Source organism: Nannobrachium achirus, assembly GCF_963921795.1.
Source record: "Nannobrachium achirus genome assembly, chromosome: 3".
Classification (NCBI taxonomy): Eukaryota; Metazoa; Chordata; class Actinopteri; order Myctophiformes; family Myctophidae; genus Nannobrachium; species Nannobrachium achirus.
This window is the reverse complement of record NC_137812.1, coordinates 76,885,838-76,913,569: the sequence shown is the minus strand read 5'-3', so window position 1 is coordinate 76,913,569 and position 27,732 is coordinate 76,885,838. Positions and strand designations below refer to the sequence as shown.

The following is a 27,732-nucleotide window of genomic DNA, read 5'->3' as shown; positions in this document are numbered from 1 at the left end:
TATCACATGCTGTACACCAGTGCTGGGGGAAATACTCTATGTTGTTTACTGTTACAACAGTATCAGTCCCACAATGTAGAAATATTCCATTACAGGTCAAATTCTAGCATTCAAAATGTTATTTACCAAAGAATTGGCATCAAAATATACTAAAAGTGCTAAAAGTAAAAGTATCCATTTTTCTTTTTTCAAACATTTTCAAAATGTCTAATAATCTTTAAAAATATATATATATTCTCCGCGACTCAACGCAATGGACGTCTGTATGGATTCCAGATGCTGAAATATGTCGGCAGGATCTTGAAGAAGTTCCCCATCTCTGTCGATCTTCCCGAGCATATTACACCCGACACGCTGACCGCTTGGATAGAAACGCAACTCTGCTTCATCCGAGAGAAAATACAGCCAGCGCTGCGCTCTGGGACAACTCCACAGGTAAAGAAAGTTTCCAGGAATATGCTGGCATACCTCTGGCAACATCGATATCATTCTGAACAATCGCTGCTTCCCTGAAACCCCGCCCACGGTTAGTGATACATCCAAAGTGTATGACTGTCACATCACATCTGGCCCCGCCCCCTTGGTACAACTTTATTGACACAACAGAACCGGGCTTTTCCCAGACACCCATCCGTTTACAACTGAGGAGGTGGATTCAATAATAAGGCAAGTGGATCTGATGGAGTCATTTATGAGACGCTGAGAGCCACCAGGCCCACGTCAACACATTTATGAGACGCTGGGAGCCACCAGGCCCACGTCAACACAAACTCTCACTCATATTTTCAATGCCTGCCTGATCAATGAGAAAGTGCCTGACTCTCTGAAAGGTGCCCTCATTCACAGAATACCAAAAAAAGAACAATATTCCAGAGGATCCTTCCACTTGGCGTGACATTTCATTACTCCCCACCATATATAAAGTTTTCATGAAGTGCCTTCTCAGCCGCATCCTACTCTGGCTGGTGGACACAGGAATTCTCTCCCCCCACCAAAAGGCTTACATCAATAGACAGGGAATGAACGAGCATGTGTTCTGTTTAAAAACTGGAATAGATGATTTCAAGCATGAATCATCGAGATTCTACACAGTGTTTTTGGACTTCAGGGATGCATTTGGAACACTCTCTCACCAGGTGATGCTGCATGCACTAGAGGAAATCCAGCTCCCTCAGCCTTTCGTGAAGATTGTGTCCAGCTTGTACCAGGGTTCATTTCTCCAGGTCATATGTGGGCACAGAACCTATTGCACTGAAGGTCGGAATAAAAACCGTCTGTCCTTGGAGTGCTGTGAACTTCATCTTGGCCCTCAACCAGTGGATGAAGTGGATTCACCAGTGTGCTCCCCTGAATGTACGCTCTCCGAATCCTGTCCAGGGGTATGCGGACGACGTGCAGGTGTCATCACGACAGGAGGAGGTCATCACTAACATGCTGACACGCACTGACCAGTTCCTCCAGTGGTCGGGGCTGACCAGTTCCTCCAGTGGTCGGCACTGACCAGTTCCTCCAGTGGTCGGGGCAGACCAGTTCCTCCAGTGGTCGGGGCAGACCAGTTCCTCCAGTGGTCGGGGCTGACCAGTTCCTCCAGTGGTCGGGGCTGGAGGTGAAGCAGGCCAAGTGTGCCGTGTTTCACGAGCACCGCTCTGGTGGAAACCGCTGGTATAAAGCCAAGAGAGACATGCCCCCCTCCTTCCTTGTAATGGGCCAACCCATCAGAGTCTACTCCCGTCACGAGACCTACCCATACCTCAGCCACAGGTTCAACATCGCTGGTGAGTGGGGGGAATAAGTCTCCACCTGGTTGACCTGTCCCCCCTCCCCGTTCTCATGAAACTCCAGGCTGTGAGAGAGGTAGATAGATAGATAGATACCTGGATAGGTAGAGAGGTGGCCCTGGCAAAGGTGTGTCACCTGTTTGCCAACGTGCACATCCCCCTCAGAGCACTGAGAGATGACCAACACAACAACGTGCACATCCCCCTCAATGCACTGAGAGATGACCAACACAACAACATGCACATCCCCCTAAGACACTGAGAGATGACCAACACAACAACAGAACACATCCCCCTCAATGCACTGAGAGATGACCAACACAACAACATGCACATCCTCTCAAGACACTGAGAGATGACCAACACAACAACGTGCACATCCCCCTCAATGCACTGAGAGATGACCAACACAACAACATGCACATCCCCCTCAATGCACTGAGAGATGACCAACACAACAACATGCACATCCCCCTCAATGCACTGAGAGATGACCAACACAACAACAGAACACATCCCCCTCAATGCACTGAGAGATGACCAACACAACAACATGCACATCCCCCTCAATGCACTGAGAGATGACCAACACAACAACGTGCACATCCCCCTCAGAGCACTGAGAGATGACCAACACAACAACATGCACATCCCCCTCAGAGCACTGAGAGATGACCAACACAACAACGTGCACATCCCCCTCAATGCACTGAGAGATGACCAACACAACAACATGCACATCCCCCTCAATGCACTGAGAGATGACCAACACAACAACATGCACATCCCCCTCAGAGCACTGAGAGATGACCAACACAACAACATGCACATCCCCCTCAGAGCACTGAGAGATGACCAACACAACAACATGCACATCCCCCTCAATGCACTGAGAGATGACCAACACAACAACAGAACACATCCCCCTCAATGCACTGAGAGATGACCAACACAACAACATGCACATCCCCCTCAGAGCACTGAGAGATGACCAACACAACAACATGCACATCCCCCTCAATGCACTGAGAGATGACCAACACAACAACAGAACACATCCCCCTCAGAGCACTGAGAGATGACCAACACAACAACATGCACATCCCCCTCAGAGCACTGAGAGATGACCAACACAACAACATGCACATCCCCCTCAATGCACTGAGAGATGACCAACACAACAACAGAACACATCCCCCTCAGAGCACTGAGAGATGACCAACACAACAACATGCACATCCCCCTCAGAGCACTGAGAGATGACCAACACAACAACATGCACATCCCCCTCAATGCACTGAGAGATGACCAACACAACAACGTGCACATCCCCCTCAGAGCACTGAGAGATGACCAACACAACAACATGCACATCCCCCTCAGAGCACTGAGAGATGACCAACACAACAACAGAACACATCCCCCTCAATGCACTGAGAGATGACCAACACAACAACATGCACATCCCCCTCAATGCACTGAGAGATGACCAACACAACAACGTGCACATCCCCCTCAGAGCACTGAGAGATGACCAACACAACAACGTGCACATCCCCCTCAATGCACTGAGAGATGACCAACACAACAACGTGCACATCCCCCTCAGAGCACTGAGAGATGACCAACACAACAACGTGCACATCCCCCTCAGAGCACTGAGAGATGACCAACACAACAACATACACATCCCCCTCAGAGCACTGAGAGATGACCAACACAACAACATACACATCCCCCTCAGAGCACTGAGAGATGACCAACACAACAACATGCACATCCCCCTCAGAGCACTGAGAGATGACCAACACAACAACATACACATCCCCCTCAATGCACTGAGAGATGACCAACACAACAACATGCACATCCCCCTCAAGGCACTGAGAGATGACCAACACAACAACATGCACATCCCCCTCAAGGCACTGAGAGATGACCAACACAACAACAGAACACATCCCCCTCAATGCACTGAGAGATGACCAACACAACAACATGCACATCCCCCTCAGAGCACTGAGAGATGACCAACACAACAACATGCACATCCCCCTCAAGACACTGAGAGATGACCAACACAACAACATGCACATCCCCCTCAAGACACTGAGAGATGACCAACACAACAACATGCACATCCCCCTCAAGACACTGAGAGATGACCAACACAACAACATGCACATCCCCCTCAAGACACTGAGAGATGACCAACACAACAACATGCACATCAAGGCACTGAGAGATGACCAACACAACAACATGCACATCCCCCTCAAGGCACTGAGAGATGACCAACACAACAACGTGCACATCCTCTCAAGACACTGAGAGATGACCAACACAACAACATGCACATCCCCCTCAATGCACTGAGAGATGACCAACACAACAACGTGCACATCCCCCTCAATGCACTGAGAGATGACCAACACAACAACATGCACATCCCCCTAAGGCACTGAGAGATGACCAACACAACAACAGAACACATCCCCCTCAGAGCACTGAGAGATGACCAACACAACAACGTGCACATCCCCCTCAATGCACTGAGAGATGACCAACACAACAACATGCACATCCCCCTCAGAGCACTGAGAGATGACCAACACAACAACATGCACATCCCCCTCAATGCACTGAGAGATGACCAACACAACAATGTGCACATCCCCCTCAAGGCACTGAGAGATGACCAACACAACAACATGCACATCCCCCTCAGAGCACTGAGAGATGACCAACACAACAACATGCACATCCCCCTCAGAGCACTGAGAGATGACCAACACAACAACATGCACATCCCCCTCAGAGCACTGAGAGATGACCAACACAACAACAGAACACATCCCCCTCAAGGCACTGAGAGATGACCAACACAACAACAGAACACATCCCCCTCAGAGCACTGAGAGATGACCAACACAACAACAGAACACATCCCCCTCAAGGCACTGAGAGATGACCAACAGAACAGTGGAGCTGGTCAGGAAGTGGGTGGGTCTCAACTCACACTCTACTCGTGGCATCGTCTTCCTCCCATGTGGGAGGGTGGACTAGGGGTCCCCAACGTGGAGTGGACCTACACAGCCACCAGACTGGCCCACCTGCTCCACATGGTGAATAGTGATGATGCCACGGTTGGAGAAATGGCCAGGGCTTCTCTGCTGCTGGACCTACGGAGGAGGAAGGTCCCCCAGGCCACCGCAGACCAGAACAACTTCCTGGGCTTCAGGAGAAAGGAGTCTGGGAAACTGGACTCACAGGACAAGAGCTTTGGGGTCTGGTCTGATTGGCCAGACCTCAATGACCTCTGCAACCGCTCCGGAGTTCAGCTGAAATTAATTCTTTTCCCTGTTTATGAAATGTAATTTGTGGAACCAAATAAAGTATTTAAAATGTGTGTGTGTGTGTGTGTGTGTGTGTGTGTGTGTGTGTGTGTGTGTGTGTGTGTGTGTGTGTGTGTGTGTGTGTGTGTGTAGGAGGGCATGCTGAAGGCTCTTCAGCATTCTGTGGAGGAAGAGGAGCAGGTGTGGAAGAGCAAACTGTCAGAGTCTGAGGAGCAGCGGGAGACGGTGAGAACCAGGAGGGTGGGGGGGGGGGTTTCTCATCTCGATTACTGCTCAACAATATGGTCCGGTGCAGACCAGAAACATCTGTCTAAACTAGTACTGTCTCACCTCCATTACTGCTCTACAATATGGTCCAGCACAGACCAGAAACATCTGTCTAAACTTCAAATAGCTCAGAATGAAGCTGCAAGGCTTGCACTGCTCTGTCCATTGGGTGTGAGGCAGAGGACTGAGAGATTGCATGCCAGCCAGTCTCTCATGGCTCAGAGTAGAGGAGAGGTTGGCATGCAATTTAGTGAGTTTCTTTAGGAATATTTGTCATAGTAAGCAACCAGTTTGTCTGTACTCACAAATACAATATGTGAGAGATGGTCATAATCATGCTACCAGGCAGGCTACTAGGGGTGAAAATGGTTAAAGACAAAGCCAGAACAAATGCAGTATGCAGATCTGTAATGTACAGGGAAATTATTATATGGAACACATTATACCAACTATGATCACTGAAGCACCCAGTAAGGCTAGTTTTAAGAGACTCCTTAAAAGACATTTGACTAATTATCCTCATTTTAGTTTAAATTAACTGACCGGTAGTTGTTTTTTATTGAATAATTTATTTATAATAAATAAATAAAGGGGCAACTTGAGCCTCAGTGGTTGAGAAACACTGCTTTAAACTCACTTTATGCTCACCCCTCTCTAGTGGATCAGATGAGCTGATGATGATCTGTGCTGTTGTTGTTGTTCAGGCTCTGTCCAGGGTGAAGGCTCTGGAGGAATCCTCCTCTGGAGAAGACATGGAACAGGTCTGTCTGTCTGTCTGTCTGTCTGTCTGTCTGTCTGTCTGTCTGTCTGTCTGTCTGTCTGTCTGTCTGTCTGTCTGTCTGTCTGTCTTTCTGCCTGTCTGTCTGCCTGTCTGCCTGCCTGCCTGTCTGCCTGTCTGCCTGCCTGCCTGCCTGCCTGCCTGCCTACCTGCCTGCCTACCTGCCTGCCTGTCTGTCTGTCTGTCTGTCTGTCTGTCTGTCTGTCTGTCTGTCTGTCTGTCTGTCTGTCTGTCTGCCTGCCTGTCTGTCTGTCTGTCTGTCTGTCTGTCTGTCTGTCTGTCTGTCTGTCTGTCTGCATGGGTGGACTTCATGGGGGGTCAGGGGGTGCACTGCACCCCCAGGCATTTCTGAGCATTTAGGGAAAAAAAGTAAGTCTCTAGCCCATTCCTGTCAAGAGTTTTGATTTTTTTAAAGGGCCTACACCATGCTTTTAAAACTATATTTTTTGTATAAATATATGCTCAAAATTGAGTCTTAAGACAGGTTTTAACCCTCAACAAACACTCTGACCATTCTTTTTGTTTGTTCTAGCTCTACTATAATGAGGCTCTCCAGCTGCAATACCAAAACGGCCTCTGTTTGCTCAGTGGGGTCTAGTGGGGTTTTTCCACCCGTCCCCCCTCCCCTCCTCTTCACTCCTCCCCGGACCCCACGTTGACAACAAATAATGTTAATATTGGGCCAATACAAAAATAGGATAATGTTGCAGCTCTGATTATAGCCTACTGTAGGCCTATATTGTATGTTATAGGCCTACTGTCAAATGACACAGGGCGACCGTTGCTAGACCAGACATTACTGAAAGTTAATCTACATTAGACAATCAACCCCACCTGCATTGTATTTATGTATAAAAAAAAAAGTTAAAAAAAAAAAAAAAAAAAAAGTTTTGAAAAAAAAAAAGTTTTTTGAAAAAAAAAGTTTTTTGAAAAAAAAGTTTTTGAAAAAAAAAGTTTTTTGAAAAAAAAAGTTTTTGAAAAAAAAAAGTTTTTGAAAAAAAAGTTTTTTGAAAAAAACTTTTGAAAAAAAATTTTTTTTACTCTGAAAAAAAAAACGGGAATCTGTGTGACGTCACACGGATCAACTCTCAGAACAGCACTGCTTTGAGAACCCGTGGAAAGCTTTTCATCTCTGTCTTCCCAAAACCAGAGAAAGACACAATGTACAGAAATAGGACTTTGTGAGGATAGAAGGTGCCAGTGGGACCCCAAAAAAAGGTTTTAAAATAGAAAAAGTGAAAATTCATGGTGTAGGTCCTTTAAAGAATTAACCAACTAATAGTCAGACTATGAATATACCTGAAAATACCTGCAAGATCGGAACTGTACACAAAGATTACACATATTAGGCTTGAAAATTAACAATGTTAAGAAAATATCAATTTAATTAAAAAGGGGTTTAAAATGTAAAGATATCTATTTTTTAAGTTATTATTCACTGATATTCCCTTATTGTTCATTACTTAAAATACATTAAAGTACAATAATTATTGTCCTGCATCAAACAAAATGTTTTGTAGCCATTTAGAAATTATAGCTGAGATTATCAAATGGCTTATTCTAATTGGCACTTCTTAAACAAATATATCTTGTACCAAATTTCGTGTAGGCTGCTCAGCCTCAAGTGGCCCAAATGCATTTGGGTCCCCATCCGGAATCCTTGGCAGTACATTCATTGTAGTCAAATGATTGTCTTAGGAATGCAACACAAAACTACACATATTATTGAACTCAAGTCTCCATGGCGTGAGTAATCAATAGAAAAAAAAGGTCATTTTAGGGGTGAACTACTCCTTTAAGGTTGATGCTTTAGTTTTATTTGCATTCTTTTTGCAAAGTAATATCTGTGTTCTGTGTTGTGTGGATTTGCTCAGTCACAGCACAAACAAGTTGAATGTGAACTCATCACACGGGACGCTGTGACGTTCCCAGTGTGAAGAACCTTTAGTTAGAATGTCTTGTATCGTCCACCTCAACAGAGTCCATGGAGGTGGACTGACTAGACTAGATTAGGGGTGTAACGAATCGAAACATTGATTTTAATTTGCAGTGATCTACTATATCGTTTGCAAAAGCAAAATATCGTACCGTTTTGGCTTTGTATTGTATCGTTTTAAAATGCAGTAATCAGTATCGAATCGTTTTGCAATACAAATAATTGATCGTATGGAAACTAAGTATTTGTGCCTTGTATTTGGCAATTTTAAGAGGGAAATGTGTGTAATCTCTGTGTTCATGTCAAGGTTGGTTTGTCCATATGTGTTGACATATAATGTCCATGTATTTGCTAGAGAATCACAGTGTTTACTTACATAATAATAGATTTTTTACACGTTTTACACAGATTTTATTTCTTTGCTGAATAGTTACTATATCGATTTTAAGTCATTTAATCGAATCGTATCGTATTGCCATGAATGAACCAATATCGTCCATGTATCGTATCGTTAACTATGTATCGTGATGCGTATCGCATCGCTGTTAAAATGTATCGTTACACCCTTGGACTAGAGTAATGACAGTCTGTTCTGATCCATCCAGCTGAAGGATCAGTTATCAGATTAATACATCATAATGTGTTTGATTGACAGCTGAAGGAGCAGGTGATGCTGCTGGAAGCTCAGCTGGAGAAACAGCTGGAGTCTGTGAGCTTCAACCAGACGTACACAGAGGAGATCACTGAGGTAGTCTGTTACCCTAACCCTAACCCTTACCCTAACCCTAACCCTATCCCTCTATAGTCTGTGACCTTCAGCCAGACGTACACAGAGGAGATCACTCAGGTATACTGGCTGGCTGACTGATTCACTGACTGGTTTAAGGGCTGTTCATAGTTATGTATGCGTGATTTTGTGTACTGTATGTTTTTGGGTGAGAGAGTACGTACGGTAGATCCGTCGACATGCATAGTTCCTCTCTGCGTTATTTGCGTGCCGACCCGCTCTCCGCTCCAATTCTGCTCCCGTTGGGGCCGCGCACCACATGGAGGTGGTTCTGCACAGCACACACGTGTAAACCGAAGCATTTTTTTAGCCAAAATATGTAGAACCACAGAATGTCTTGACCCGACGGCCGACGTGATGTTTGGTAACAGTCTGGACTGGTTCTGCAGCTGCTGTCTGTCGGCAACGTTATCGCGGTAAATGCAACTCCGCGAGGGACCGAGGTACAGATTAACCACCCGGACTGAGTCATTATAACAAAACACAGAGCACTGCACCTGTCTCTCTGTTTAGTTGGAGGACAGGCGGTGTGAGTGTGTGTGTGTGCACGTTTGTGTGTATGTTTTCTCATGTCAATAAAGCCGTTTGAGCCTGTGAGGAGTCCAGACGTTCTCTTCAGTGATTGCAATGACGTTCCTTTTTTCACGTTTCTTGCTAAATTATATTTCTTGTTGGGACACATAGTTTCAGAACCGCTGTCATAAGTAATTGTCCTCACAACTGCCACGGTTGACAAAAGTTCGCCACGGGTAGTTCAAGCGTACGTACGTTTTTATCGGTTTTAATCCGTCGGGTTGAGTGGTGTCCGTAAGGTTACGGACAGAGACAATTACCTACGGACCTACGGAGCAACCGGATTAAATCACTCTCCCCCTCCGTTTCTTGTGTATTACTGTGGTCCTTATGTACTACTATGCAATGCATGGTACTTTACTGACTGATTCACTGACTGTGGCTGGCTGGCTCACTCATTTTGTTCTCCTCCGTCAATACTTACTGGTTTAAATTAAATGTGTACAGTATGTGTTAAGGCTAAATGTTATGACAGTTAAGAGGTTTTGTAAGCGGGTCTGTGGTTTGTTGTTGAGACTAATGGATTGCATAGCTGTGTGTACAGTATGGATAATGCATTAGTGATTGATTAGTGTTGAATGTGTGTGCAGTTTAAGTAAAGATAATGCATTAGTGATTGATTAGTGTTGAATGTGTGTGCAGTTTAAGTAAAGATAATGCATTGGTGATTGATTAGTGTGAATATAACATCATTATTGATTGTAAGTGAAATATGGCAAAGTCAAAAGTGAATATGATGTGTGTTTTGTGTGTAGTTGAAGGCTCAGTTATCAGATTAATAATATTATGTTTGTATTACAGCTTATAGCTCAGCTTTCAGACTCTCAGAGAGAACTGGAGGATTAATAATACATCATAATGTTTATATTACAGCTTAAAGTTCAGCTATCAGACCGTCAGAGGGAACTGGAGGATCAATAAATCATATTATTATGTGTGTATTAATTACAGTTAAAGGCTCAGCTATCAGACTCTCAGAGGGAACTGGAGGATTAATAAATCATATTATGTGTGTATTAATTACAGTTAAAGGCTCAGCTATCAGACTCTCAGAGGGAACTAGAAGCCACACAGACAGAAGCCTTGAAGCAGTCAGAGGAGCTCACTATGGTAGGACTCCATTACCCACAACGCACTGCACTGTTAATGACAAACAGGGCAGTCAAATCACACATGCTACATGCTAATCAAACCTTTTTTTCATTTCAAGTTTGATATGTATGTTCTTATATCTTCCCCCCTCTCAACACTCTCAGAGTTACAGAGCTGTAAGGGTCCATTTGGTTCCATGTGTACACTCTCAGAGTTACAGAGCTGTAAGGGTCCATTTGGTTCCATGTGTACACTCTCAGAGTCACAGAGCTGTAAGGGTCCATTTGGTTCCATGTGTACACTCTCAGAGTTACAGAGCTGTAAGGGTCCATTTGGTTCCATGTGTACACTCTCAGAGTTACAGAGCTGTAAGGGTCCATTTGGTTCCATGTGTACACTCTCAGAATTACAGACCTGTAAGAGCCCATTTGGTTCCATTTATACACTCTCAGAGTTACAGAGCTGTAAGGGTCCATTTGGTTCCATTTGTACACTCTCAGAGTTACAGAGCTGTAAGGGTCCATTTGGTTCCATGTGTACACTCTCAGAGTTACAGAGCTGTAAGGGTCCATTTGGTTCCATGTGTACACTCTCAGAGTTACAGAGCTGTAAGGGTCCATTTGGTTCCATTTATACACTCTCAGAATACAGAAGAGTACAGTTTCATTTCTGACAGTCACTATTCAGACCATACAGAATGTGAGGTAAGTGCACCATCTGGTGACAAAGCAGAGGTACTGCACATACATTAGTATGCATTTCACATACCTTTGGTAGTTGCTACTAAGCTTTCAGACATAGTGAAACGTTTTGCATACTAATTTGTCATACTAAATAGTATGTTAGTATGACATTTTGGACACAGCCATACAAACACCTATTTACCCACAATGCATTGGTAATGACAGTATGAGGGATGGAGGTGAGAATGATGGAAGTAGTCATATTGTCTCAGTAATTTAGTCAAAGTATAAATACTCCTGGTAAATATTACTCAACAACGAACATGAAAGTTGCTCTGTCAAATAGAGTATTAGTAAAAAATACTACTATTAAAATAAATAGAGTATTAGTAAAAATACTGTCAAATAGAGTATTAGTAAAAATACTGTCAAATAGAGTATTAGTAAAGTAGGGTGATGTCTGTGAGTGGCTGACAGTACTTTAGCCAATGAGGGAGCAGCGTTCTCTGTGACATCACCACCATCCATTCCCACAGACAGAACTTATGACTCTATACTTGTGCGCTCTGATGGCGCACAAGTAGGCCATATTAGGCTATGAGTGCACAAGAAGCAGGTTGGCACCTCAACAGAATGCAGGCTAGTTTTTAATATGATGACAATGCATTGCTGTGTAAAAGAATGATAAAATTACTCCTATAATAATAATTTAAAAAGCAGATTTACAAGCTCACAATGTGTCACCATACGATGCATTGTGAAGACTGTAGATTTGCTATGTTCACTGTGGCTAATCCATTGTTTACTGTATGTTTGTAAGTTTGGGTCTATACTTTTCCTACAAAAGTAGTGGAGTCAAAACTACAACATTTGTCTCTGTGGTGAAAGTCATAGTCATATATATGTCTTAACAAACTAAGTAAGGTACAGAATACTCAAGCATACAGTACTACAGTGAATGCCACTAGGGGGCGGTAGAGCATACAGTACTACAGTGAATACCACTAGGGGGCGGTAGAGCATACAGTACTACAGTGAATACCACTAGGGGGCGGTAGAGCATACAGTACTACAGTAAATACCACTAGGGGGCGGTAGAGCATAAGGTACTACAGTAAATACCACTAGGGGGCGGTAGAGCATACAGTACTACAGTGAATGCCACTAGGGGGCGGTAGAGCATACAGTACTACAGTGAATGCCACTAGGGGGCGGTAGAGCATAAGGTACTACAGTAAATGCCACTAGGGGGCGGTAGAGCATACAGTACTACAGTGAATACCACTAGGGGGCGGTAGAGCATACAGTACTACAGTGAATGCCACTAGGGGGCGGTAGAGCATAAGGTACTACAGTAAATACCACTAGGGGGCGGTAGATCATAAGGTACTACAGTAAATACCACTAGGGGGCGGTAGAGCATAAGGTACTACAGTAAATACCACTAGGGGGCGGTAGAGCATAAGGTACTACAGTGAATGCCACTAGGGGGCGGTAGAGCGCCAGTGAACACACGGTTCCTCCTTCCAGGTCAGAGAGCAGCTGAAGGCAGCAGCGGCCACGGAGCACGTGCAAGACCCCGGACCCCCACAGGTCAGGGTGCCCCCCCACCCTGCATGGCCCAGGGTGCCCCCCAGGGTGCCCCCCACCCTGCATGGCCCAGGGTGCCCCCCAGGGTGCCCACCTGGGTGCCCATGCACCCTGCATTGCACTGCTGTTGGATGCGCTTGTTTAGTCGCCAGGGTGTTCTGGATGGGTGGAGACGGGAGGACGTAGAGCCTTGGTCCTACTCCTCCCACCCAACACTCCCTGCTGACGGGTGCTCCACCCACCAGCCTGTAGGAGTGACAAATACCTAACCCTCCCTGCCCCGCTTCACTTACCCAAACACTGGACCATTCTGTCCCTAAACACTCCACATAGCCATGTTATGTCTCTAAACACTCCACACAGCCATGTTATGTCTCTAAACACTCCACACAGCCATGTTATGTCTCTAAACACTCCACACAGCCATGTTATGTCTCTAAACACTCCACACAGCCATGTTATGTCTCTAAACACTCCACACAGCCATGTTATGTCTCTAAACACTCCACACAGCCATGTTATGTCCCTAAACACTCCACACAGCCATGTTATGTCCCTAAACACTCCACACAGCCATGTTATGTCTCTAAACACTCCACACAGCCATGTTATGTCTCTAAACACTCCACACAGCCATGTTATGTCTCTAAACACTCCACACAGCCATGTTATGTCCCTAAACACTCCACACAGCCATGTTATGTCTCTAAACACTCCACACAGCCATGTTATGTCCCTAAACACTCCATGTTATGTCCCTAAACACTCCATGTTATGTCTCTAAACACTCCACACAGCCATGTTATGTCCCTAAACACTCCATGTTATGTCCCTAAACACTCCACACAGCCATGTTATGTCTCTAAACACTCCATGTTATGTCTCTAAACACTCCACACAGCCATGATATGTCCCTAAACACTCCACACAGCCATGTTATGTCCCTAAACACTCCACACAGCCATGTTATGTCTCTAAACACTCCACACAGCCATGTTATGTCTCTAAACACTCCACATAGCCATGTTATGTCTCTAAACACTCCACACAGCCATGTTATGTCTCTAAACACTCCACACAGCCATGTTATGTCCCTAAACACTCCACACAGCCATGTTATGTCTCTAAACACTCCACACAGCCATGTTATGTCCCTAAACACTCCACACAGCCATGTTATGTCTCTAAACACTCCACACAGCCATGTTATGTCTCTAAACACTCCACATAGCCATGTTATGTCTCTAAACACTCCACACAGCCATGTTATGTCTCTAAACACTCCACACAGCCATGTTATGTCCCTAAACACTCCACACAGCCATGTTATGTCTCTAAACACTCCACACAGCCATGTTATGTCCCTAAACACTCCACACAGCCATGTTATGTCTCTAAACACTCCACACAGCCATGTTATGTCTCTAAACACTCCACACAGCCATGTTATGTCCCTAAACACTCCACACAGCCATGTTATGTCTCTAAACACTCCATGTTATGTCTCTAAACACTCCATGTTATGTCTCTAAACACTCCATGTTATGTCTCTAAACACTCCACACAGCCATGTTATGTCCCTAAACACTCCATGTTATGTCTCTAAACACTCCATGTTATGTCTCTAAACACTCCATGTTATGTCTCTAAACACTCCATGTTATGTCTCTAAACACTCCATGTTATGTCTCTAAACACTCCACACAGCCATGTTATGTCTCTAAACACTCCATGTTATGTCTCTAAACACTCCATGTTATGTCTCTAAACACTCCATGTTATGTCTCTAAACACTCCACACAGCCATGTTATGTCTCTAAACACTCCATGTTATGTCTCTAAACACTCCATGTTATGTCTCTAAACACTCCACACAGCCATGTTATGTCTCTAAACACTCCACACAGCCATGTTATGTCCCTAAACACTCCATGTTATGTCTCTAAACACTCCACACAGCCATGTTATGTCTCTAAACACTCCATGTTATGTCCCTAAACACTCCATGTTATGTCTCTAAACACTCCATGTTATGTCTCTAAACACTCCACACAGCCATGTTATGTCTCTAAACACTCCATGTTATGTCCCTAAACACTCCATGTTATGTCCCTAAACACTCCATGTTATGTCCCTAAACACTCCATGTTATGTCTCTAAACACTCCACACAGCCATGTTATGTCTCTAAACACTCCATGTTATGTCTCTAAACACTCCATGTTATGTCTCTAAACACTCCATGTTATGTCTCTAAACACTCCACACAGCCATGTTATGTCTCTAAACACTCCATGTTATGTCCCTAAACACTCCATGTTATGTCTCTAAACACTCCATGTTATGTCTCTAAACACTCCACACAGCCATGTTATGTCTCTAAACACTCCATGTTATGTCCCTAAACACTCCATGTTATGTCCCTAAACACTCCATGTTATGTCCCTATACACTCCATGTTATGTCCCTAAACACTCCACACAGCCATGTTATGTCTCTAAACACTCCATGTTATGTCTCTAAACACTCCATGTTATGTCCCTAAACACTCCACACAGCCATGTTATGTCCCTAAACACTCCATGTTATGTCTCTAAACACTCCACACAGCCATGTTATGTCTCTAAACACTCCACACAGCCATGTTATGTCCCTAAACACTCCACACAGCCATGTTATGTTCCTAAACACTCCATGTTATGTCTCTAAACACTCCACACAGCCATGTTATGTTCCTAAACACTCCATGTTATGTCTCTAAACACTCCACACAGCCATGATATGTCCCTAAACACTCCATGTTATGTCTCTAAACACTCCACACAGCCATGATATGTCCCTAAACACTCCACACAGCCATGTTATGTCTCTAAACACTCCACACAGCCATGTTATGTCCCTAAACACTCCACACAGCCATGATATGTCCCTAAACACTCCACACAGCCATGTTATGTCCCTAAACACTCCACACAGCCATGTTATGTCCCTAAACACTCCACACAGCCATGTTATGTCCCTAAACACTCCACAGAGCCATGTTATGTCTCTAAACACTCCACACAGCCATGTTTATGTCCCTAAACACTCCACACAGCCATGTTATGACCCTAAACACTCCACACAGCCATGATATGTCCCTAAACACTCCACACAGCCATGTTTATGTCCCTAAACACTCCACACAGCCATGTTATGACCCTAAACACTCCACACAGCCATGTTATGTCTCTAAACACTCCACACAGCCATGTTATGTCCCTAAACACTCCACACAGCCATGATATGTCCCTAAACACTCCACACAGCCATGTTATGTCCCTAAACACTCCATGTTATGTCCCTAAACACTCCACACAGCCATGTTATGTCCCTAAACACTCCACACAGCCATGTTATGTCCCTAAACACTCCACACAGCCATGTTATGTCCCTAAACACTCCATGTTATGTCCCTAAACACTCCACACAGCCATGTTATGTCCCTAAACACTCCATGTTATGTCCCTAAACACTCCACACAGCCATGATATGTCCCTAAACACTCCACACAGCCATGTTATGTCCCTAAACACTCCACACAGCCATGTTATGTCCCTAAACACTCCACACAGCCATGTTATGTCCCTAAACACTCCATGTTATGTCCCTAAACACTCCACACAGCCATGTTATGTCCCTAAACACTCCACACAGCCATGTTATGTCTCTAAACACTCCACACAGCCATGTTATGTCTCTAAACACTCCACACAGACATGTTTATGTCCCTAAACACTCCACACAGCCATGTTATGTCTCTAAACACTCCACACAGCCATGTTATGTCCTTAAACACTCCACACAGCCATGTTATGTTCCTAAACACTCCACACAGCCGGATGGAAACCCCAGAATCATTACTTAACCACCCAGAAACTCCACCCAACCAGACATCCCTATGTTACAGAACAAACTCCACCCAACCTGGCATCCCTGTGCTACAGAACAAGCACCAGAATAATCAGACACGCAAAAGAAAAGGTTTTTCAAACTGAAACACTTTTGAAATACAAAGTGAAATATGACCTTTCAGTCACGCATTCTGATAATTCTGATCAACATTAACGATCAGCTTACTAACCAATCACAATGAATCATTGCACTAAAAATCAACAAAAAAAAACAGCAACTGTCTCTTTGTCTCAGTGTGATTCTGGCTTTTATACGTTAACCATGAAGATGTTTTATTTGTTTTGCTTTGACAGACGCACTAAAATCACTGGTTGGCTTTGAGTGGAATGGACCTCACATGAAGCAGCATGGGAACCCAGAGGGCTGATTTAGAGCTTGTGTTTTCTAGTGGAGGGTAGAAGGTTCTGCAGGTGAACTGACCTGCTGTTTGTTTACTTCCAGATGCAGTCTCGCTTGGAGCAGAGCGTCCAACACCTGCAGACGGAGCAGGAGATGAGAGAGAAGCTGACCACGGACTTTGAACAGGTCAAACAATCATTATTACACAGCTTGGTTGAATGCTTGATTCTGATTGGTCAAGCGCTGAAATCGGCTGTGAATTATAGACCGCTGCGCTCTATAATGCACCGCTGCGTAATCAACGTCTCAGAACGCCTGCACACCATGTAAACAGGGTTAGGGTTAGGGTTAGGGTTAACCCTAACCCTAACTCTAACCCTAACTCAGAACACCTGCACACCATGTAAACAGGGTTAGGGTTAGGGTTAGGGTTAGGGTTAACCCTAACCCTAACCCTAACTCTAACCCTAACTCAGAACACCTGCACACCATGTAAACAAACACACAGCGTCATTTACAACTAAACGTTGCTCTCAGGAATGTTTTGAATAACATTTGAGGAGAGAAATAGACGACGCAGTATCAGAAATAGACGACGCAGTATCAGAAATAGACGACGCAGTATCAGAAATAGACGACGCAGTATCAGGAAATGGATTCTATTTGATCAGCACTTCCTTGTTTTCCAAGGCGACCCGTGTTGCGCTGTTGTTTTATATTCTCTGGGCATAAAACTCTCTTATTCCATATTCAAACTGTTTTGTGGTTATAATGTTTTTATTTGATTGACACCCAGCTTGATCACAAGCATCAGAAGTAGCAGATCTACAAGCATTTCAAATCAGTATGGATTCCAAGGACAGCCGACATGCCCAGCCTTTAAAGCTGGTTTCCATTGAGATTACATTGAATTACCAAGCAAAACGTTCAACTATATATCTGTAGTGTGAATGAGGCATAACTCTTTAAAGCAGGTTGGGTCAGAAAACACAGCCATAGCCTGCAGTTCACTCTAACATCACTCACAGTCTGTTGAGATGTTTCAGGTGTAATGATTATGTCATAGTGATGTCAGAGTGATGTCATAATGATGTCATGTTGTGTCCAGGCCCAGCAGTGCGTCTCAGATCTCCAAGCCCAGCTGGACCAGATCAAGACGGAGGAATGTTCGTCTGCACAGCTGAAGGTACTGACTTTATGATGTCATAATAATAACATGACTGTCTCTACTGACGTTATGATGTCATAATAATAACATGACTGTCTCTACTGTCTTTATGATGTCATAATAACAGCTGAAGGTACATGACTGTCTCTACTGTGTTTATGATGTCATAATAATAACAGCTGAAGGTACATGACTGTCTGTCTGCATGTAATAATAATGCTCTGAACACATTGTTCTGCTCTGAGCGCAGCAGTCATTTAAACAGTGTTGAACGTGGTGTGTGCTGTGAACACGTCATTTAAACAGTGTTGAACGTGGTGTGTGCTGTGAACACAGTCAGTTAAACAGTGTTGAACATTGTGCTGTGTGCTGTGAACACAGTCATTTAAACAGTGCTGAACGTGGTGTGTGCTGTGAACACAGTCATTTAAACAGTGCTGAACGTGGTGTGTGCTGCTCACTGTGTTCAGGAGAAGTTAAACAGCAGTCAGTTAAACAGTGTTGAACAGTGTGTTGTTTGCTGCTCACTGTGTTCAGGAGAAGTTAAACAGCAGTCATTTAAACAGTGTTGAACGTGGTGTGTGCTGTGAACACAGTCATTTAAACAGTGTTGAACAGTGTGTTGTTTGCTGCTCACTGTGTGCAGGAGAAGTTAAACATTGCTGAACATTGTGTCTGCTCAGTTAAACAGTGTTGAACAGTGTGTTGTTTGCTGCTCACTGTGTTCAGGAGAAGTTAAACAGCAGTCATTTAAACAGTGCTGAACATTGTGTCTGCTCAGTTAAACAGTGCTGAACATTGTGTCTGCTCAGTTAAACGGTGCTGAACATTGTGTCTGCTCAGTTAAACAGTGCTGAACAGTGTGCTGTGTGCTGCTCACTGTGTGCAGGAGAAGCTGGAGAAGGAGAAGAAGCTGACCAAAGATCTTGGTCTTGCTGCCACCAAGCTGCAGCAGCTGCTGAAAGGAACTCAGGAGCAGCTGAGCAAAGAGAAGGACGCTGTGAAGGCCTTACAGGAGCAGATACTAACCCAGGTACACTTATTATATACTATACCTACTGTATGGTACACACACCTATATACCTACTGTATGGTATAGGGGTGACCCTGAATAGTCGAATAGTCGACTAATTGATCGAAACGGCACCTAGTCGAATGGCAATATCTTAGTCGAATGAAAAAAAAAAAAAAAAAAAACGTTTTTCTTTTTTTTCTTTTTTTTTGGGGGGGGGGGGGGGGGGGGGGCGAGGCTGTTGGGGTGCTTAATGTCCGATGATTTAACATATACTTTGGTTTCTCGCAATAAAACATGCATAGCCTACTGGCTGCTTTCAATCAATCAATGAGGCACAGCCCGGTACTGTCTGTGTGTGTGCATTGCGTAGACTCCACAGAACCTGCACAGCTGATCTGTGTTAACAACTCAATCAGGCTCCGTCACTTTAAACAAGTATAGGACAAAACTAAAGTAAGCTGCAGGATCTGGCTATGACCTACCACTCCACACCGAGCAACATGTCAGATAAAAGTAAGTTGGCTTAAGTCCATTATGTAATGTCCATACTCCCAAAAGCGACGTTTTAAGCTCTCCTTTCCTCTAGTTGTTTTCTCCTAATGGAGAAAACAACTAGAATCAATGCTCTGTGGATGAACAGGAAGTAGTGGTAGGGTGTGACTAAAAGGGATCTGGCGCCCTCTATCTTGCAATGCACTACTTTGTGCAAAAGGAGCTCGAGACTAAGGGACTCCCGAAGTCACGGGGACGGAAAAATATATATTTGGGACGCAAATTAATCTCCCCTGGGACGCAGAGGATTTTTTTTAGCCAACAGCGCATATTATCAATGTCACTGCTCAAACCACGGTGTGCAAACTCACAGCATGAGACTCACAGAAAATGAATATGATGTAAACAGAATGTTTAAGAAGTTACCACAGGCAGTGCTGATCATCCTTTTCAGGTAGAACTTATAGTTGCTAGAATGCGGCGCATTCACCAGCTGAATGAGGCAGAGAACAGACTGTCAATCTGGGTTACAACTAGTGGAAAAGAGACATTTGTCTTTCCTTGTAAAATATCGCTGCGCCACATGAAGAGTAACAAATCCATGGATATTATTTGGATTGTTGTGATATAAGAAAGTGTAAAACAGAAAGCGATGTCAACGCACCAAGCACAGACACATAGCATATGTTTGAATATAGGAGTAGGACACATTGTAATTAAATCAATTGTTTGTTTAACTTTTGGCATCTCTATAAACCGATAGCCTATATTCCCAAATACAAGACGTTACGTTCGTCTAATCAACTTCATCACAACCAGCCGTGCAAGCTGGCATTCATTTCACAGAGTTCCCGTGCTGTGTGGCTCTTAATTAAAAACATATTCTCAAAAACAACCGGTCCGCTCGTCTCAAATAAATAACTCAGCCAAAACAAAGCCAACAAAAACATATAATAAACAATATCACTTACACTACCTTTCAAATGTGTTTTTTTTTTAAGATAAAAATAAGCAGTCAGAAAAAAGCCAAGCAGTAATGAATGTCAGTGTGAGTATACAGTATGTGAACGCAACCGCCGAGGGGGTGCAATCCTGGAATCACCATATCAACCCATTTAGACCGAGGACCCCTATACGTAACCATACCTTTCAATCCGGGGACCCCTTTTGGGGTTGTTGTTGCTATGTAGTAGGGCATTAACAAAAAAGTCGACAAGTCGACTCAGTCGACTTCATTACACAAGTCGACTCCCACCAGAGAAAGTCGAAAGTCTTTGAGCATGTAGATCTGCTATTTTCACAATTTCTGCCTCTAATATTTGACAATTTGGCTAATGTTTAATTTGTCATTTTAGAGGTATTAAATAATCCAAATAATTGGGGGGTCGTGTGTGATGTGATGACATCATCAAACGATAAAGTCGACTTCAACTCAACTTTTAACTGAGTCGAGTCGACAAGTCGTTAGTGCCCTACCATGTACAGTATTAAGCAACATACATTTTAAAATGAAATGAAAGGTGTTTTTAGAATTGGCTCAGGTCCAAATGGGTCAATAGCTCACTATGTGGCAGACATCCTCAGGTCTAAATGGGTCAATAGCTCACTATGTGGCAGACATCCTCAGGTCTAAATGGGTCAATAGCTCACTATGTGGCAGACATCCTATCTGACATATAAACATAAATAAATCTGAATTCAAAATTGTCCAAACATTTTCAAAAATAGTAGATGTATAAGCTTGCAGAACTACTATCTGCATTGTTTCAATAGCATATGGATAAAGTAGTTAAAATGTTAGTGATGCTGTCTGTAATGACACATTTTGCTGGGGACCCCCTGGAACCCCCCTCAAGGACCCCTGGGGGTCCCCGGACCCCCACCGTGAGAACACTGCTGTTAAACGCTGGATTGGTCCATTCATTCATTGTCAAATAAATGCCCCAAATCAGGAACCTTTCACTGATCAAGGATGAATTAAATGATGTTCTAATCGACAATTCTATCAATAATTGTTTGGGTCAATCGAATATTCAATAACCGATCAATCAACGAATCAAAAGGAAAACAAATCAAATAGATTTTTTTATGACCGACCGAATCAGTCTGATTAACTACTTATTTTGATTAAAATGTTGATGCCTATAATTAACTTTTTGTATTTGTTTAAATCAATTAGTTTGATTTGCACATTTACGATCCCTTAAAATCCCATTGTTCTGATGTGAAGAGATCATACATAATAAATCTGTCTGTAAATTAAAATCAACAAATGAATTGATCCCATTGTTCAGGGGGACTGATGTCCATGACTTGATCCCATTCTCCAGGAGAGGTGGGATGTCTAAGGTCTAATGAAGGGGTCTTCAACATGGGATCCAGGGACCCCTAGGGGTCCTCAGAGTTACTAAAGGGGGTCCGTGTGACAGGAACGGTTTATTGTTTTACATCCATTAAGACCCGAGGCTGATTGTGTCTTAAAAAAAAAAAGAAAAAACGTTTTCATGCTAGTATTTGACCACGGACCCCCAATGTATGGAGCATAGAAGTCACTCATACACCATGATAAGTATTTGACCACGGACCCCCATCCCAAAACATGTTGTTCCAGAATCAAAGATTTACAAAAGTTTGCTTTAAAAATATATTTATTCAACACCAAGGTCAAGTTTCTGAAGTGGTTAAAACTATGAAATAAAATGATAACAAACATTTCACACAAACACTGATGATAGTGCTGCTGTCAAACAAAAAGGAGAAACGCTGAAGACCTGGTCTAATGTATGGAGCAATGGAGTCACCCATACACCCTCCAATCACATACTGTTGTAGTGCCACCATCCTAATGGTACAATGTGGTCTATTTAACAACATGTCTCACTACTAGCACTAATAACCTGCTGTACACTGATTCAACTCCCTCCACTCCTAACTGGGTACTGCTGCCCCCGTAGTGAAACAAGCGACCAGGTCTATGAAAACAAGCTCAAAAGAAAACAACCAGTTTCACCTATTGAGCTCTATTACATTAGCTATTTTCTAAAATAATGTTGAAAGCAAGGCCAAATAAGCAACTACACTTCAGAAACAAGCCCAAACAAAAGTAACCCATAAAACTTACAAAATTATAAGAAAACAGGATCAAAGTCGCTTATAACGACATTGACATTTGTTGGTGTTTGTGTGAATGTGTTGTTATTGACATGTGTTGGTGTTTGTGTGTGAATGTGTTGTTGTTAACAGAGTGTGTTTGTTCTCTTCTAGGAGCAGACTGAGCAGCCCAAGGAAGGAACGTCAGTCTGATGTCACACACACACACACACACACACACACACACACACACACACACACACACACACACACACACACACACACACACACACACACACACACACACCAGGCGCCATCTTGGCTCCACACAGCGGACCAACATGTCAGCCATCTTGGCTCCACCAGGGACCAACATGTCAGCCATCTTGGCTCCACCAGGGACCAACATGTCAGCCATCTTGGCTCCATCAGGGACCAACATGTCTTCCAAACATTCCAGTCCAAACATTCCACAGAGAGCCAATCAGAGTGTAGAGTTGGGTTTTAACACAGAGAGCCAATCAGAGTGTAGAGTTGGGGTTTAACACAGAGAGAGCCAATCAGAGGCTTTGTTTTCATGAGCAAAAGTGCAATTCACACCTGAATAAAATCAGGAAAAGAAAGAATCACGTCACTTGAATCAGGGGAAATATGTCAATCTGTCGACGTTCACGCCGGACGCAACGTTTTTCACTTGAAGCGACTGAGCCACCCAACATTACACACATGTGGCTTAGGGCATTCACCAATAGTGATTTTTAGTATACGAATTATTCGACCTCAAAGTATTCGAATATTGGAATATTCGACAGGACTTGCCAAACTGCAGAACCGAGTCACATTAAATGTAATACCTACAACTCATTCTTATGACTTCCTATCTAGCCAAGCTTTATAAACTATATATTTTAAGAGAAAACAATAACAAAACTAAAATAAGCGAATATTTGACTTCGGTGAACAACGTCGAATAGTGACTTTGATATTTGAATATTTGGTGAATGCCGTACTGTGGCTGGAGATTTGATTCGCACCGCTTCAGGCGCCGCTGCAGGCGCCGCATCGCGTCGCTCAAGTGAATTCCCGTGGCGTCCGGTGAGAACACGACCGTAGGATCTTATTTATCGTAACATGAGAATCCTGTGTCATCGCAACGTCAGGAGGAAAACCTCCGATGTCCAACACCTTTCCTTTCTTATTACCGTTTAAGAAAAAAACTAAAGGGAAATCGTGAAAATGGCCGATCGACTTGTGAGCTTGTAGATCGTCTATTTTCACTGCTTTTGTGCGTCACCCTGGTAAGATGAAGCAGGGCATTATATTAATTTAACAAGAAAAACTTAGAAATTATGAATTATGGATACAAGGTTTCTGCCTCACAGCAACAATGTATTATTATTATTATTATTATTATCTGTTAAACCAGTCATCCAAAGTCTTATATATTATATGTTATTATTGTTATTATAATACATTAACCATATGAACCCTAGCGTGGCTGTTCTGGGGAAGAACATTCGCTGAATAGAATTTATGCGGCGAAAGGAGTGGAGGGAAAACAAGGAGCAAGGAGGACCAAGTACCCAGCCCTGGGGGACCCCGCGGGGGGGCGGGGGGGGGGGGCAACCAAGTAATGATTCTAGGGTTTACAAAACTCCTCTGTGAGCTGAAAGGATATTTAAACAGGCTCCAAATGAGTCTGCCTGGGAGATTGGGGAAAGAATCCTTTTTATGAATTGAACTTTTATTTTTATTTCATTATTAGTGTCATTGTTTTTTTTTAATCAAGCTGTAATGCTGGAGGTGTTATTATCAGTAAATGTGCCTTAAAGGTGATACACCATGAAATTTCACTTTTCCTATTTTAAAACCTTTTTTTGGGGTCCCACTAGTACCTTCTATCCTCACAAAGTCCCATTTCAGACCGTTGTGTCTTTCTCTGGTTTTGGGAAGGTGGAGGTTAAAAGCATCCCACGGGTTCTCAAAACAGTCCAGATTTGCTGCCGTTTGTGACGTCATAAACGGCCGTTTTTGAAGAAAAAAAACATTTTTTTCAAAAAAAATAAAAAAAATAAAAAAGATTTTTTTGGGGTGGTGGCGCAGTTCAGGCCAAAGGTGGTACTGCAGCTGAAAATGCTCTGAGAGCCATTCAAAAATGAGAGGCTCTCTATTCAGGAGTGGTAATTTTTAAACAATATGACATAAATACTTTTTAAATGCATGGTGTATCACCTTTAAACGAGCTAATAATATTATTATCACTAATGTGCCTTATACCAGTTAATAATATTATTGTCAGTAACGTGCCTTATACGAGGACATGCGGTTTAATGTGATTTTTGAGTAGTTTTTATTAATGCTCCGTATTACGGCAGACAACCGTTAATTTGACATTATTGTTGAATCCGGTGAAGGCTACCCTGTGAGCCCTGGGCGGCTATTAGGCTTCTGTCTAAAATCAGGTTATATGTCTGGTCTGATGTTTTTGACGGCTAGGCTTATCTTAGCTTACTGTAGATGTTCTCATTTATTTACAGACGGTCTCTCTAAGCTTAGCCGGCTAAAAAACCTTCACTTTTAGACCAGTTCTAACCCGATCTTAGCCTGTCGTTTAGACATATTTTAGACTTAATAGCCCAAGAAATGCTCTGTGGGTTTTGAGTCTTACGTCTGCACTCGCCAAAAATGTTATAAAAACGTGTGTTTTTATTTTGGGCGGTGATCACAGTTACTTTACCTTTGAATCCAATTTATGTTAAGATAAATCATGATAACTTTCTGTTTGGCACGACAGCATAATGTTAAGCTACACAACTTCGCCCGTTTCTAGAAACGTGGTCGTTGTTCTAGATTTTTAGGCGAGCGGTTTGAGAAGCTTTATTGAGAACACTCAACGGTTCAGTGTTGCGCTTCATTCCTGCTCTGTTGTCCGACGCCAAACTGTCCGACGCCAAACAGTCCGACGTGCGTGGCATCGTAGATGGCCGTGCGGCGCGACACCGTCGCATGAATCGGGCTTTAACGAGAGAAATGTATAAAAGGGAAAATCTGCATGGTTGAAACATGCATGAACGGTGCAATGACTCAGCCTAACGTAGACTCTTGTACGTGTCGCGCGGTGTTTTTTTTCTTCAGCGCGCCACACCGTCGTACAGGGAAGTATACACCAGGCTTTTACCTCCCCTCCTGTTGAAAGGAAAGGGTTAGGGTTAGGGTTAGGGTTAACCTAACCCTAACCTAACCCTCCTGTTGAAAGGGTTTTATCCATGCAGAAAAAGGAAGGTTTTTGTGTTTTTTGGGGTCTTTCATTCGTCATGGTTTACCACACACACACACACAAGCACACACGCACACACGCACGCACGCACGCACGCACGCACGCACGCACGCACGCACGCACACACACACACACACACACACACACACACACACACACACACACACACAAGGATACAAGACCAGTTCGTGCCTTAATGCCTCTGTTGCCTCCCCGATACCAAAATGTGACTTTGTACCAAATAAACGTATTTAGAAAGAAACGCCTGATATTGTTTTTATTCGTTTATCAGAGCAGTGACTTTCTTGTTGTTTCTTTCAGAAAAAGAAGGAAAAAAAACTTTTCTTTCTTCGTTTTTTCAGTTGCTTCTTTCAAAGGTTTTCTCAACTTTTCTTTGTCTTTATTTGTTGACACAGACCGTGTTGGAGAGACAGACAGACAGACAGACAGACAGACAGACAGACAGACAGACAGTAGGACAGCTGAGAGACAGACAGTGTAGGACAGACAGACAGACAGACAGACAGACAGACAGACAGACAGACAGACAGACAGACAGACAGACAGTAGGACAGCTTATAGAAACACTGTTCAGTCTGTTCGGGGCTGCCAGTGATTTTGTTTTAAAACAAAGTTTATGGTTAAAATTATGAAAGTTAAACCTCTCTATGTTGTGATCGTTGCTTTATAGAGTGTTTGTTCAGTCTGTCTGCCCAGCTCTTTTAGTAAACTAAAAGGTTAAATATATTAAAATATAATTTATCAATTTGTGTTCCATTTTAAATTCTCTCTGCCCAAACCTTCTCTCTTTCTTTTTCCAGTTTCACGTGTTCATCCTGTTTAATCCTGTATTAAGTTATCTCTCCTGTTTAATCCTGTATTAAGTTATCTCTCCTGTTTAATCCTGTATTAAGTTATCTCTCCTGTTTAATCCTGTATTAAGTTATCTCTCCTGTTTAATCCTGTATTAAGTTATCTCTCCTGTTTAATCCTGTATTAAGTTATCTCTCCTGTTTAACTCTTCCCATGCCACAGACGAGAATTGACGAGAATCATCGCAAAACCCGTCAGTGCCAAGGACCGCTTTTGACGTAAATAATAAAAATGTATTATTTGTTTTATTTATTTTTTCATTTTTTTATTCTTTTTTAAAATATGTCAAAATGACCTGAGATCAGAGAGATGCTTTTCTCTGTTTGTGTGTTGGCTCCCTCGTTTAGCTGATTGAGAAAATGTGTGTTCATTCTAGTGGATGGACACTTTTTTCATTCAAACAGCTCTATCTCTGGAACCATTTGTCTGATTGACAAAAGTATTTTTGCCACTGAATCACAACAACTGTGTCTGTTTCTGTGGGGAAGAAAAAATCTAAAAATAAAATCTTTTTTTTTTCATTGCATAGTAAAGAAAAACATACAAAATCCTGGCACAGGGACCTTGGGCCATTTTGGCCCTGGCATGGAAAGTGTTAATCCTGTATTAAAGAGGAAGACCACCCATTTTCAATTTTGAATTATGTCATTAATATACCTTGAGAAAAAAAAGTTCCCCCCCCCTT

General features: G+C 43.1%; 1 protein-coding gene across 7 annotated transcripts in view; it reads left to right on the top strand.

Moving 5' to 3' along the window:
- The window catches only part of rrbp1b (ribosome binding protein 1b), a 105,892-nt gene extending 79,456 nt beyond the window's left edge, over window positions 1–26,436 (top strand). For 3 of the 7 annotated variants that reach the window (XM_080721966.1, XM_080721969.1, XM_080721965.1), the window contains exons 25-34: window positions 277–435; window positions 5,267–5,359; window positions 6,106–6,162; window positions 8,771–8,863; window positions 10,502–10,585; window positions 12,781–12,843; window positions 17,235–17,318; window positions 18,241–18,318; window positions 19,190–19,333; window positions 23,072–26,436. In XM_080721966.1, coding sequence (XP_080578092.1) covers window positions 277–435; window positions 5,267–5,359; window positions 6,106–6,162; window positions 8,771–8,863; window positions 10,502–10,585; window positions 12,781–12,843; window positions 17,235–17,318; window positions 18,241–18,318; window positions 19,190–19,333; window positions 23,072–23,110 — 894 coding nt within the window. In that variant the 3' untranslated portion in view covers window positions 23,111–26,436. Of the gene's footprint in view, window positions 1–276; window positions 436–5,266; window positions 5,360–6,105; window positions 6,163–8,770; window positions 8,864–10,501; window positions 10,586–12,780; window positions 12,844–17,234; window positions 17,319–18,240; window positions 18,319–19,189; window positions 19,334–20,808; window positions 20,856–23,071 lie in introns of all 7 variants that reach the window. The other 4 variants (XM_080721968.1, XM_080721967.1, XM_080721971.1 and 1 more) reach the window with 4 other exon arrangements.
- The last annotated feature ends 1,296 nt before the right edge of the window (window positions 26,437–27,732 follow it).